The sequence below is a fragment of the Bos javanicus genome, chromosome 17 (assembly GCF_032452875.1).
Source record: "Bos javanicus breed banteng chromosome 17, ARS-OSU_banteng_1.0, whole genome shotgun sequence".
NCBI classification, from domain to species: Eukaryota; Metazoa; Chordata; class Mammalia; order Artiodactyla; family Bovidae; genus Bos; species Bos javanicus.
In genome coordinates, this window is record NC_083884.1 from 35,350,875 (window position 1) to 35,363,867 (window position 12,993).

Genomic DNA, 12,993 nt, shown 5'->3' on the forward strand with positions numbered 1-12,993 from the left:
CACTGTCAAGACCTAACAGTGACTTGACATTGTAAACCTGGTGCTCAAGAGCTGAATTAATGGTAGGGACCTTTTCATTCATTCACTAAACATTAGAGAGTTCATGAGTTTTAAGCACTAGGTAAATATCAGTGAACAAAGCAAGGTTTCTACATCTGGAGCTTATATTCAAATAGGTAAGATACAAATGGCTTCCCTGGTGGCTCAGTGGTCAAGAATCCACCTGCCAAGCCAGGAGATGCATGTTCTATCCCCTCATCTGGAAGATCCCCTGGAGAAGGAAATGGCAACCCACTCCAGTATTCTTGCCTGGGAAATCCCATGGACAGAGGAGCCTAGCAGACTACAGTCCATGGGGTTGTATAAGAGTCGGACACAACTTACCAACTAAATGAGATACAAATAATAAAATATATATAAAAGTGGTGGTAAATGTTATTAAGAAAATACAGTAGTAGTAGGAGAAAGAGAGTGATTGGCCTGCTGTACTGTGCATAAATTTCTCTGTGCCTGAGACCTATCACTCAGTTAATTTTCTAAGTACAGTGGCTTTGAATTCTGAAAAGTGAGAGCAGTAACATTAAAGGTTAAAACAATGAAAATAAAAGCTAATGAGGTCTCTCTGAGCAACTCGGAGTAAGGGAGGAATGAGAAGGTCACATAGTACAAGAGGACCGAAAGGAATAGACTAGCAAGTCTGAACCCTTGTTCAGAGATTAGTTTCTGACTTGAAAGAAAGTAATGTTTTTTGTTTTTTTTTTTGGGGGGGGGGGGGCGGGGGGCATTGCTGTTTATACAAATTCCTAGTTAGGATTTCAGCAGCCACACCCAGGGAAGATCTTGAAGCTAATCATTTGCTTAGGAAAACAGAAGATGTCCATGGGACTGGAAGAATAGAAAAAGGATCAGAAAACGAATCGTTCCTCTTTATCTATTCTAGAAACACTAAATTTGGGAGTTTTTCTTCAGGACAGGTTTAAAAGAAGCAGAGCAATTAAACTTGAAATAGCCTGAACAGAGAAAATACCTAACACTCTGTTAATATTAAGAATGCATTGAAAAGTTACCCTTTGTTGATAATGCCTACTTTTTGGGCTAGCAGTTTAGTGATAGATGGGACCACTGTACCTCATCCACACTCTCTTCTGTTTGCCACTCCTGCATGTGCGTGCGCACACCCACACACACATACGAACATCAGATTTGTAATTGGCAAATGTACAGGAAGAATTTATCACATTCACCATTCTTTATGATGGAATTACTCTAAATATAGTTTAAAATCCCACATTTTTATGACTTAGAAGGATAGTATGTAAATTTTTATAGTATGTAAATTTTTTACATACTATAAAAAATTTCCTTTTTATAGTATGTAAAAGTCAGATATGCTTCAGGAATTAGATGACCTCACTAATTCAAAGTAGGGAGGGATCATATACGTGAATGCTGGGTAAGACCCAGAAGGCAAAGAGGCACAAAAATGTCTGAGCAGAATATTTATTTTAAAAGGGAGTGGAAAGTTTCTTTTTTAAGATTAGCAGGGAAAAGTTCATGGAATTTTATACATGACGCAGAGAGATGTTTTGTATTCTTTTATTGGATAGAGAACAAAGATGAAAACAGATAATAAACTAAAAAATATTCAAAGCCCAACCTTACTCCTTCCTCAGTAATTTTTCCTCTGTGGACCAATATACTGGAAATCTTAGTAAATCACTAACAAAATGATAAATCTCATGCCAATCAGAAGATTCTAGATAGGGAACTCATAGGCAAGAGGTAGACAGACATCTGACACCAAACTAGGTGTTAGTTCAAATTCTCAACTCCTGGAGGAATGTCAGACTAAGCAACAGATTCTAATTGGTTTTATATAGAATGTTCCAATCAGAACTGAAGAAGAGATCAAAAAGTATATGAAAGCAGTGAATAGTGGTAAAAGATTAGTATGAAAATACCAAATCAACTTTTAAAATTTCTTAAGAGATGATTAGAATCAGATCACCTGGATTTTAACCATGAGTTTACTATGCACTGGCTGTGTCACTCCAGGTAAATTATTAAATCTTTTGTCCTCAGTTTCATCAGTTCTAAAGTGGGAACAATAAGCAATGAGGATTTACTGTATAGTACAGGGAACAATATTCAATATCTTGTAATAATCTATAATGGAAAAGAATATGAAAAAATATGTATATAACTCAATTACTTTGCTATACATTATATACTTTGCTATAACACAGTATTATAAATCAGCTATACTTCAATTTAAAGGAAAAAAATGGGAACAAGAATAGTTTCTCATGGGGTTACTGTAAATGTGTACAGTTCTTCTTAAAACATAGCATAGTGTCTGGAACATAGTGAACATTCAATATGTTATCTAGTATTTATTATTATTACTTACATAGCTAAACCCAGATAGTGGGAGTATTTTTTAATGTAAAAAAAAAAAAAAGGTTGAAGGCAGACTTATCCCCTCAATGATTGATTTTATCTAGAGCATTAACCAGGTTTTTCAAATCACGAAACTTAAGCCTCTCAGCCTACCACTTAGAACTAACTGTAAGCTCAACTATTTCCAATTACTTACAATCAGGTCCAGGTGAAGATTTTTTCAAAATTTGTTTCTGTTCTGGGGAAGCATTTGTTTGTCCCATAACATTTCTTTTTTAGAAGTAGAATTTATAGTGGTGAAGTTTAATATCCTAGCAGACAAAAAAAAAAAAGTCTGCATAGTTTCTATAGAAATGTAGCTTCTGGAACAATTTCAAAATGGAACCCCAATGACAGTGCATTAATGTTGAGATATACTTGGAGATATCGCTACATTAAAAAAAACATAATGTGCTTTATAAATTAATCTCAAGTCTGAGGCAGACACGGAAGGGTGGAAAGCCAGAACTCTGTACCCACATAATCAACAGTCTGTGGAAACCCTGGGAACCATGCCACTAGTCTCCAACCTAGCATAGTTGGGAAATGACACATTCTTTAAGGAGCTCTTGTCCAGGAAATGAGTGGGTCCACAAAGCACACCAGTAAGGTCCATAAACTTGTTTTATGAATGAAGAGTATGAGGTGTACTGGCTCCAAGCTGCAGCACCTTTATGAGTATGTTGTAATTTCTAATTCTTCAGTTTTTATCATGGTGATGGATTGATATTAACAGAATTCTAACAGGAAAAAATAATCATGTCAGCCATAAGAATATTGTTTCATACTACTGCAGAATGATTTTAAATCAAGTTTTCATATTTATCTCCAGTCCTAGATCAGATCTTCCCACCTGCCCCTCCCCACCAAGAACAGGAAATGGTGTATACAAAAAGCCAGAAACTTAAATCAATTTTATTCACACTTCCCAGGAAAGACAATTATATTTTTACATAAAATCATTAACACAGAGAACAAGAAAACTCTTAAGATTAATATATCTGATTAGACACACAATATAGAAAGTAAATTGAAAATTAAAAATAGCATACTTTAGTGATTACATTTATATATTTTCTACTAATTTATAGCAGCATCAGTAAGATTCATGTATTCTTTAATAAACTAGCAGCAAAAATTTTTAACTATACAAATTCAGTAGATGTTCCCCCCACTGTTTCACTCATACAGAATTTATCACATTAACATAAAAAAAAACCACTTCTATTTCCTAAAGAAAAAGATAGGAAAGATTTCACAAGTCAGCAGTTTCCCGAGAGAAGAAAGGAGTGAGGAAGGAAGCTGAAAAAAATTGGTGGCAGTTACCAAAAAATAAATTCTCAACCACCTTGATCATTATGGGTAGCTTCTGTGGCATCTCTATGTATGTGTATGTTAGTAAATAAGAGCTGTGTTAACTTTGCTTTCTGATTTAATGCTACAGCTGAAAAACATGTGGAAGTTCCCAGGAGGCCTGTCAGAGCCTGGAGAAGATATTGGTGGGTATCTTATATATTTATAATTAACTTGAAAATGCTGAATAAATTTATGTGTTTACTTTCTTGCTCTAGAGCTGAGAATGAGATTTTACGCTTTCTAATTGGTTTAGACTAAGTCAGAAAATTTCAAAGAAGTTATTCAGTGCTGATATAAAATTAATAGCAAAACTTAACACTACAATTTATTCCATTAGTATAAATAATACCATTCAGAGCATAACACCTGTTTTTTGGCTTAGGACTGCTTCTAGATAATTTGGAAATGAGAAACTTTGGATATACAGTTAAGGTTAGCATTAAGGGATATTTTGAATTTGACTAAAATTGTTGGAGGGTTTCCCTGGTAGGTCAGACAATTAAGAATCTGCCTACAATGAGGGAGACCTGGGTTTGATCCCTTGGTTGGAAATATCCCCTGGAGGAGGGCATGGCAACCCACTCCAGTATTCTTGCCTGGAGAATCCCCATGGACAGAGGAGCCTGGTGGGCTACAGTCCATGGAGTCACAAGAGTCAGACACAACTGAGCAACTCGGCGTAACAAAATTGTTGGAACTGTACTATTAGAAAAATTCTTGACCATTTTATCACAAGGTTGAAGAGAACTTTTAAATGAAATGTGAAATATTTTAAAGGCAATTATTGAACAGTGGTGGTATAATTCTTCTGTTTATGGAAATTTTATCTATTTTTTTCAATAGTCAGAAAGCCAAAAGATGGTAACATGTCTCATGTGAGAAAGTCTGAAATGAGAGATAATTTCCTAGAACAATTTACTGAGCTCAGTATCTAAGGGAAGTTTGAAATAATCTAAGAATTCTTTATGTCACTGATTTTACAGGAAATCGAGAGTAGAAATTGAGTTTTCCTGTCTCTTCCTTAAACCATTGTGTCAGGCACAGTCCTTATCATAATAAATCAATAGGTAACTCATTTCATACTTAACTATTTTTCTATGACTTTTTCCTCACTGTGTATATGTACCCTATTCTCTTTAGCCATCACTTATATGAAGGCAGTGCCCTAAATTATTTTTAAATGTATATATATATACTTGAAATGATTTTTTTTTAATGTTCCACAGATGAAAATGTCCTATTCGTAGTATAGAGCCAACTCCTAACATCCTATAAATAAATTTCACTACAAATATATCATAGCAGATTTTGGTTTTTAGGTGCTCACTGACCTTTAGCTTAGTCTTCCCTAGGTCTTCTGTTGAAATAAAAGGATTTTGTAGTAGTGCCAGTGCTGAAAGAAAAAGCCATTTACTCTAGAATTCCTGGTTATCTCACACTATCATGTGATATGAGATCAGGTGAACTAGTTAAGTGTCTGTTTTACATCCTTATCTAATCCATACTGGGCAAATAGCAGTCTATAGGAAGTTTGTATAACTTCCTCTTCTGAACCTTGCCTTCTCAAATGAATAACTTTTTTTTTTTTTTCTTTCAAATGAATAACTTTTTTCATTTGAGTTTTCATTGATATTCTGAATTTCAGATATATTTAAATGTAAATAAACACATTTCCACACCATGTAAGTAAGTACACTTTAGGTTTGAGTGTACTCCAGAACATTTCAAGTCCATATAACTAGAAATTCACTACTTTTTAAAAATACTTGTGGTTATAACAACAACCCACCTAGTCAGAGATTGTTTTTAATGCCTCCAGCCACATGGAATTAAGAAAAAAGCAGCAACTGGCATTTACCATATTGCCTAGGAGTAGGAAAAACTGAAGCATTGCCTCAGAAGTGATAAAACTCTGAAAGCAGCTAGAAATGATAAGAGACATAGAGATCTGAAAGACCATGTCTATGTAGAGTACATTTCTGTTTTGTAACAGTATAGTAATAGATTACTCTTAATGATGAAGCCAAATCAACCAGGAATTATTTATTTTCTTTAAACTCTGTTTTTAGGAAAGTATGTAATAGGACTGCCGCCATCATAAATGTGCAAATGTTCATACTGGCTGTTAAGCAGTAAATACTAGTTAAAATAAGAAGCTCATTTGTTTGGAATCCTTCATTCTTTGATAAGTATTAGGTAAATGAAGCAGAGTACAAAAAGGTATCTATGCTGCTGCTAAGTCACTTCAGTCGTGTCCGACTCTGCGACCCCATAGACAGCAGCTCACCAGGCTCCCTCGTCCCCGGGATTCTCCAGGCAAGAACACCGGAGTGGGTTGCCATTTCCTTCTCCAATGCATGAAAGTGAAAAGTCAAAGTGAAGTCGCTCAGTCGTGTCCAACTCTTAGCGACCCCATGGACTGCAGCCCACCAGGCTCCTCCATCCATGGGATTTTCCAGGCAAGAGTTCTGGAGTGGGGTGCCATTGCCTTCTCCGAAAGGCTATCTATAGATAAGGTTAAAAACAGAAGCTGCCTTTCTGGGGGGAAAAAAATCTCATTAGCACTAACAGGAAGAGAACTCCCTGTATAGCCAAAGGTCTGTAAAGCAGTGGGGTCTGCTCAGAGCTCATCAGTGTACCAGAGTGAGGGGGAGACACCAGGAAAATCCACATTCTGCACAGTTTTTCCTATTATTTTATTTCAACCTAATCCTGTTATTAAATATTACAAAATAGAAGTAACAAATATAAACTCCATTTCAGTACTGTCCTTTAACTAAATAAAACACTATGATGTTTTTAAACATCTTTCAACCAGCAAAAATAAAAACAAAACCCTCTTGGTTTTCCTATATTCTTCAAATCTATAAAACCGTTATTCAGTTTACTTACAGTACATTTAAAATAATACCAGCAAATAACGCACTTTACCTAAATTAAAATTTTTAATTCATCATAAAATCCTTGGAGAAGAGATTTCAATTTTAATATAGAAGGGGTTGGTTCCTCTAGATCTAAAAGCACTTATTTGCCCATTTAATTTTTAGTCTAGTTAATGACATCATGATTCAAGTTAAATGGATCAAACTATCCAGGCAGTGCTGATTTTGAATCAGCTGCTGTGGTGATGGCTAAGCCCGGCAGATTCACTCACCAGCCCCATCCTGTGCTTCTATAACATACAAGCAGGCTAGACACAGGAACTAAATGTTAAACTCTTGACTAGTGTTATTAAGAGCTAAACAAGACCCCCATGGTCATTTTAAAATGTTTAAAGAACTTTTTAAACATTTAAACAATTTTTAAGTCAGATCAGCAAATGACATGTAAAATTTAAGACTAGTGCCACAATCTGTAACAAACTTAATACAAGTTTTTTAATACAACAAAAATTATTTTTCTTAAGCCAAGTTTTCCTTTTCTTAACATATATTTTTCTATATTTTCAGTTTAAAAATATAATTTCTAACCATGTTGATTTGATCTTTAGCAAATCTCAATTAAAAAGTTCATTCACACAGAATTCAAATATGGTAGACAGATGTCATATTTTACACACTACTCTTCCTGTGCTTATTTCCAGAGCTGTTATTAGAAAAAACACTGCAACATTTCTTGTTTACTTGCTCTTCCTTGCCTATTCCTCACTAGCAGGACTACTGAGAAGCCAAATACAGTTTACAACCTGACAAACAAGAAAATGAAGGCATTAAAAGATATTTAAACAAAAATCTATACTTGTGGCAATTGTGAAACTTCCCAGAAAATAGACAAGGAAGGCAGCTTTTTTAGGGCTTTTCATAAACACTTTGGGAGACAATGACAGCATCAGAAAATTACAGAAATCCCAGGTAGGAGGTTCATCTGGATATTTAGAAAGAGCAGCCACAAAAATAAGTTAATGGCAATAAAAATCCTGTCCTAGAAATTTGCGTATTATTTAAAAATCAACTTTATAAAATGTGAAAAGCCTGGTAATATTATAAAATTCTGTAAATTGCAAGTTTTTTTTTAAACTTCTGATGACTGTAGCATTTTGGTGTTAGAAGAATGAATCCAAGTTCTTTGAAACAGCAAGAAACAAAGAAAATGCCAGAAATTACCATGGTGGGATTCCACTGACAGAATAACTAGAAGAGCATAACAAAATGGTTATAACGAAATCCGACCTATGACTTCAGAGGCCTGACAGTCCCAGGAGAGACCAGGGATGATTTGAATCATTTCCTAGTTCTATATATTCTGCAGCTCTACAGACTTTTGTAAAGAAGAATGGATCACTTTTTCTTACTTCAAATGTTTATCAGTTTAGGCAGTTTTAATGGATAATCAGGAACAAGATAATAATGAAAAAATATACAGGAATATTAACTACAGCTTTGCAACCTATGTTTTCACCTTTTGGGAAATAAAGCAGGAAGAATTTAAAAATATGTGACTCCCAAAATACATATATATAGATGGGTAAGCTTGCAAGTAGAAGCCAAAGAAATATTATTTCAAAAGCTTCTTAGCTACACAGTGGTAAGAAAATACTTTGTTTTTTCAGGATGTCCAGAGGACAGAGTTTACAGGGAAAGCTTTCTTTTCTTAGGGTAAATTTTTACCTTTTGAATCTTTACATAATAATGCTTCCTTATCTGAAAATCTTTGATTAAATTTCTAAAAGTATAATCGTTATTGATTTGTACATTTTCTTTTATGTAGGAGATACAGCAGTTCGAGAAGTTTTTGAAGAGACTGGTATAAAATCCGAATTCAGATCCCTCCTGAGTATTCGGCAACAGCACACCCATCCAGGAGCTTTTGGGAAGTCAGATATGTATATTATCTGCCGCTTAAAGCCATATTCATTCACCATAAATTTTTGCCAGCGTGAATGCTTAAAGTGTGAGTGGATGAATCTCAGCGATCTAGTCAAGACTAAAAATACGACTCCCATAACAAGCAGAGTTGCAAGGCTGCTGCTGTATGGGTACAAAGAAGGGTTTGACAAAATTGATCTGACCATGGAAGAACTGCCAGCAGTTTACACAGGCTTGTTCTATAAACTCTATCACAAGAAACTGCCAGACAATTACAAAACTATGACAGGAATGGATTAAATTCATATTTACATGTTTTTAAAATGTTTAAGTAAGTTGTACATGTTTAAGTAAGTTGTACATGTAGATTAATGTGTGCCATATTATAGGAAGTAGTGGACATTTGGGTTAATAACTAAATATGACTTTAATTTTCTAATGTCTATAATTTCCATGAAGAAAACTTGTTTGTACACATTTTAAAAGCCTCTTCAAATGAAGCAACTGTATGAAAGATTGTAGCTTTAAGTAAGTTTCACTGGATAAAAGGAAATGCTGTATAAAAAGTGGAAATGTATACATTTTCCAGGAATTTTTGCTGTTATTGTGTTTTTTCTTTAAAAAAAAACTAAGGCAATGGTTAAATATTTTACTCTTAGATAAATGGTTATCTGAACAGTTACCCAAACTGAGCAGCTCACTGTACACATTTTTCTTTTTTCATTAACACATTTCTGAAATATACCTCTTCATGTAAAATGAGATCAGATGCTGCCATTAAGATCAGCTCTTAGCAGACATTGGAAGAAAAAGTATAGCTTTCTGCCCAGGTCCTGTTTTGGGTCCAAGTTTATACTGCCCAGTTCGTTTCAGTGCCACATACCAACTGGAGTATTTCCTTGACCGGTAAGTATTGTAGTTATTAGATTCCAATCGTTCAAAAAAGAAACACTCGTCTGTAACACATTTCTGCAAAATAAAGGAAAAATTAGTAGTTGTTGTGATACTTTCATATTAAATATTTAAAGAAATAGTACACAGTGCTTTGGGTTCAGCAGGACAGTCAAACTAGCAAGACTCAACAGGCCAAAATCTGACACAGGTTTCTTATTCTGCAGAAAGATGTGGGACAGAACACAGCATGTCAGCAGTACAACTTGAAGCACATCTCTTTGGAGGAGCAGTCCAAGGACCATCCTGCAGCCTCACAACGGACAGGTCAGATATTGGGCAGCAAAAGCACCCAGGTGGTCTAAAAACCACACTGGCACAGAACTAAAACATCCCATGAACAGATTTTCAGTGGTCTCCACAAAGGATAAATCCAGTAACAGGAAGCACGAAAAAGTTAGGGAAACGCAAAGCAATGGCTTTCGCTTAGGTATTTATGGTCCATCCATCTCTAGTACCAGAGAAGGCAATGGCACCCCACTCCAGTACTCTTGCCTGGAAAATCCCATGGATGGAGGAGCCTGGTGGGCTGCCATCTATGGGGTCACACAGAGTCGCACACAACTGAGCGACTTCACTTTCACTTTTCACTTTCATGCATTGGAGAAGGAAATGGCACCCCACTCCAGTGTTCTTGCCTGGAGAATCCCAGGGACGGGGGAGCCTGCTGGGCTGCCATCTATGGGGTCGCACAGAGTCGGACACGACTGAAGCGACTTAGCAGCAGCAGCAGCAGCATCTCTAGTACTGAAACCCATGGGTAACCTTCCCATAAAGAAGAAGGGTTTTAGTAATACTTTACTCAAAGAAACAATTTATTCCTTATATTATGTTTTTTCCTAGTGACTAACACTGATTCTGAGGCATAAAGAGAATAATTTATTGTACAGAAAACTGCCAATGTATATAATGCCAAAAAATTGTACTGGAACATTGTAACACGGTTAGCATTTTCAAGGGCTTCCCTGGTGGCTCAGTCAGTAAAGATCTGCCTGCAATGCAGGAGACCTAGGTTCGATCCCTGGGTTGGGAAGATCCCCTGGAGGAGGGCATGGCAACCCACTCCAGTATTCTTGCCTGGAGAATTCCCATGGACAGAGGAGCCTGGTGGGCTGCAGAACATGGGGTCTCAAAGAGTCGGACACAACTGAGCAACTAAGCACAGCACAGCATTCTCAAAACACTAATAGATAATGAGGAATAAATAATCTAGACAGTCTCTTGTGGGAAGGGCAACTACTCTGCCATTTTACTTCAACAGTTTATTAGAGGAGGTGGAAAATAGCTAGATTTACAAATAGTGAGACCTGGAAATAATATTCCAAATTATAGAGTCCAATAGGCTGTTGCATTATTTCAGGTAAATGTTCAAAAATCAACTTCATAGGGCAGCACTGATGATATTTACTGACCTCTGGGGGGAAAAGTCAACAAGTGACTTACTCAATTTAAGAGAAGAGAAGAAAAATTATATTTTATGTTATAATTAGTTAAGTAGGGTAGGATGATAATTTTATATAGAAAACCATATAAATTCACACATATGTCCACATATAAATACAACATGTGTACACAGATACATGACATAAACCTATGGTTTTGTATTATGAGCATACCAGATTCCAGCTGATTTCTACATACTCAAATCTAGGAAACTTGAGGTTTAGGGAAATCCACATTCAAAAGACTTGAATCTTTTCCCAGATTCTTTGGTTCTAAGATAAACAGAGTGGCATAAAGTGTGAGAAAAACATGTAAGTACAGCAATGAAAAGAACTGGCATGATAATCAGTGTTCTAAAAGTAAAGTACTGAAAAAGCCCTAAAAGTGAATATTAGCTCCTTTAGTCAGCTTCTAGGGATAAGAATTTTACTTGGCTTGTTCTGACTACAGTTAACTTTTATAAATTGAAGTGCAAATTTATCTAGTTTGGTCATCTTTTGCAACTAAGAAAACAACTTCAGACTTTCTGATGCAAATAAATCACAGGTAGCCTTACAGAGAAGCAGATATTGCACAAGGAACAGCTGTATGATACATAGGACTATCTTGGGGTTTTCAAAGAGATTCAAATGTGATAACAGTGGAATACATATACTAACGTGAATATTGTATAGCCAGTATTTTCACTCTACGTTTCATGAAATTATCGTGCTTCATGTGTTAAAGTAATACAGGTTATCTTGTCATTTTTGAGTGCCAGCAACAAACATCTTCCTCTTCCCTATTCCAGGTTTGAGATCAGAAGCAGAACAGTAGAGTTAAAGGAAAAGTCATGTAATCATAAAGATAACATGAAAGGTCACCATTGAGATTTGGGCTAATTCCCCAGAAGTAGACCTAACCCACATCAGTTATCCTCAGGATGTTGATAAGCTCATTTTTTGGTGTTCAGTTAGCCTCAAGGGTGTGTCACCTATAATGTTTCGCCAATGGTTTATGTACCATACCAATAATATATGCCTTCTCAGCCAACTGCTAATATTTTAGAGAAAAGGAATGATACCAGGGATTAAGTGGATAATACATCATGGAACCCACAATTTTTTAAAACAGAGGTTTCTTGTTCTTTTACACAGAGGAGAAAGAAGGAAACTGTGCATCTGTGCCAAACGTTCAGACATGTAAGTTTCCTAAACTGCTGCTCTGCACTTGAAAACAAACTCCCATCTTTGTAATGGGTAGCAGGGCCAAAATTCAGTCTCGCTAAAACCAGGCATTTAATATCCCATTTTAAGTGATTTTCAGTCCTTCCATTCTGAGTTTACAAATTCTCTTCACTAGCTGTGATGTCAGTATTCCTGTTAAAAATTGATGCAATGTAATTTTTTTTAACTTTATAAAAATATTTACAGAGCTTTTTTCTTATACTCAATGTTTAACTGCTCACCATTTCAAACTTAAGAGAAAAGGAAAAGCGACATCACAGAGGCAGTAGATAAGTAGCTTCTAAGGGCTTATACAATTTGTTCTTCAAGGCCTTATTTTACATAGGCGCAGGAGCTAGGAAATCCCTAAATTCATGGTTATTGGCCGCTCTCATGCATAGCATTTTATTTACTGTGTCAGCCGAAAAGTTTGTTCAGGTTTTCATACCATATTACAGAAAAATCAAAATGAACTTTTTGGCCAACACAATATTATACTCATTGACAAATGAGGAATCCAAAATTCAAGGCTCTTAGTAACTTCAGATTGTAGATACCCTTTGCCCATGTATCTATCAGATACCTTTTCATCAAATTTAATTTTCCATTTTTTAAAATTTAAGAATAGTTTGGGGACACAAAAAGCACATAGTTCAAATAATGCATTTAATCATTTAACATATATTTTCTTCTAGGCACTGGGAACAAATAAGGGAACAAATCTGAACCAGGTTCCCTCCCTTTTTGCTGCTCCAGTTCTCACTGGTGGAGATACACAATAAACAGCATAATTG

General features: G+C 35.6%; 2 protein-coding genes across 6 annotated transcripts in view; one reads left to right on the forward strand and one right to left on the reverse strand.

Moving 5' to 3' along the window:
• Positions 1 to 9,192, forward strand: part of NUDT6 (nudix hydrolase 6) — a 59,995-nt gene extending 50,803 nt beyond the window's left edge. For 4 of the 5 annotated variants that reach the window (XM_061384252.1, XM_061384250.1, XM_061384253.1 and 1 more), the window contains 2 exons: positions 3,884 to 3,938; positions 8,503 to 9,192. In XM_061384252.1, coding sequence (XP_061240236.1) covers positions 3,884 to 3,938; positions 8,503 to 8,900 — 453 coding nt within the window. In that variant the 3' untranslated portion in view covers positions 8,901 to 9,192. Of the gene's footprint in view, positions 1 to 28; positions 63 to 3,883; positions 3,939 to 8,502 lie in introns of those variants that run through there. The other variant, XM_061384254.1, reaches the window with a different exon arrangement.
• A 43-nt stretch (positions 9,193 to 9,235) lies between these two features.
• Positions 9,236 to 12,993, reverse strand: part of FGF2 (fibroblast growth factor 2) — a 53,955-nt gene continuing 50,197 nt past the window's right edge. The window contains exon 3 of the mRNA XM_061384256.1: positions 9,236 to 9,569. Within this exon, the coding sequence (XP_061240240.1) occupies positions 9,384 to 9,569 (186 nt within the window). The 3' untranslated portion in view covers positions 9,236 to 9,383. The remainder of the gene's footprint in view (positions 9,570 to 12,993) is intronic.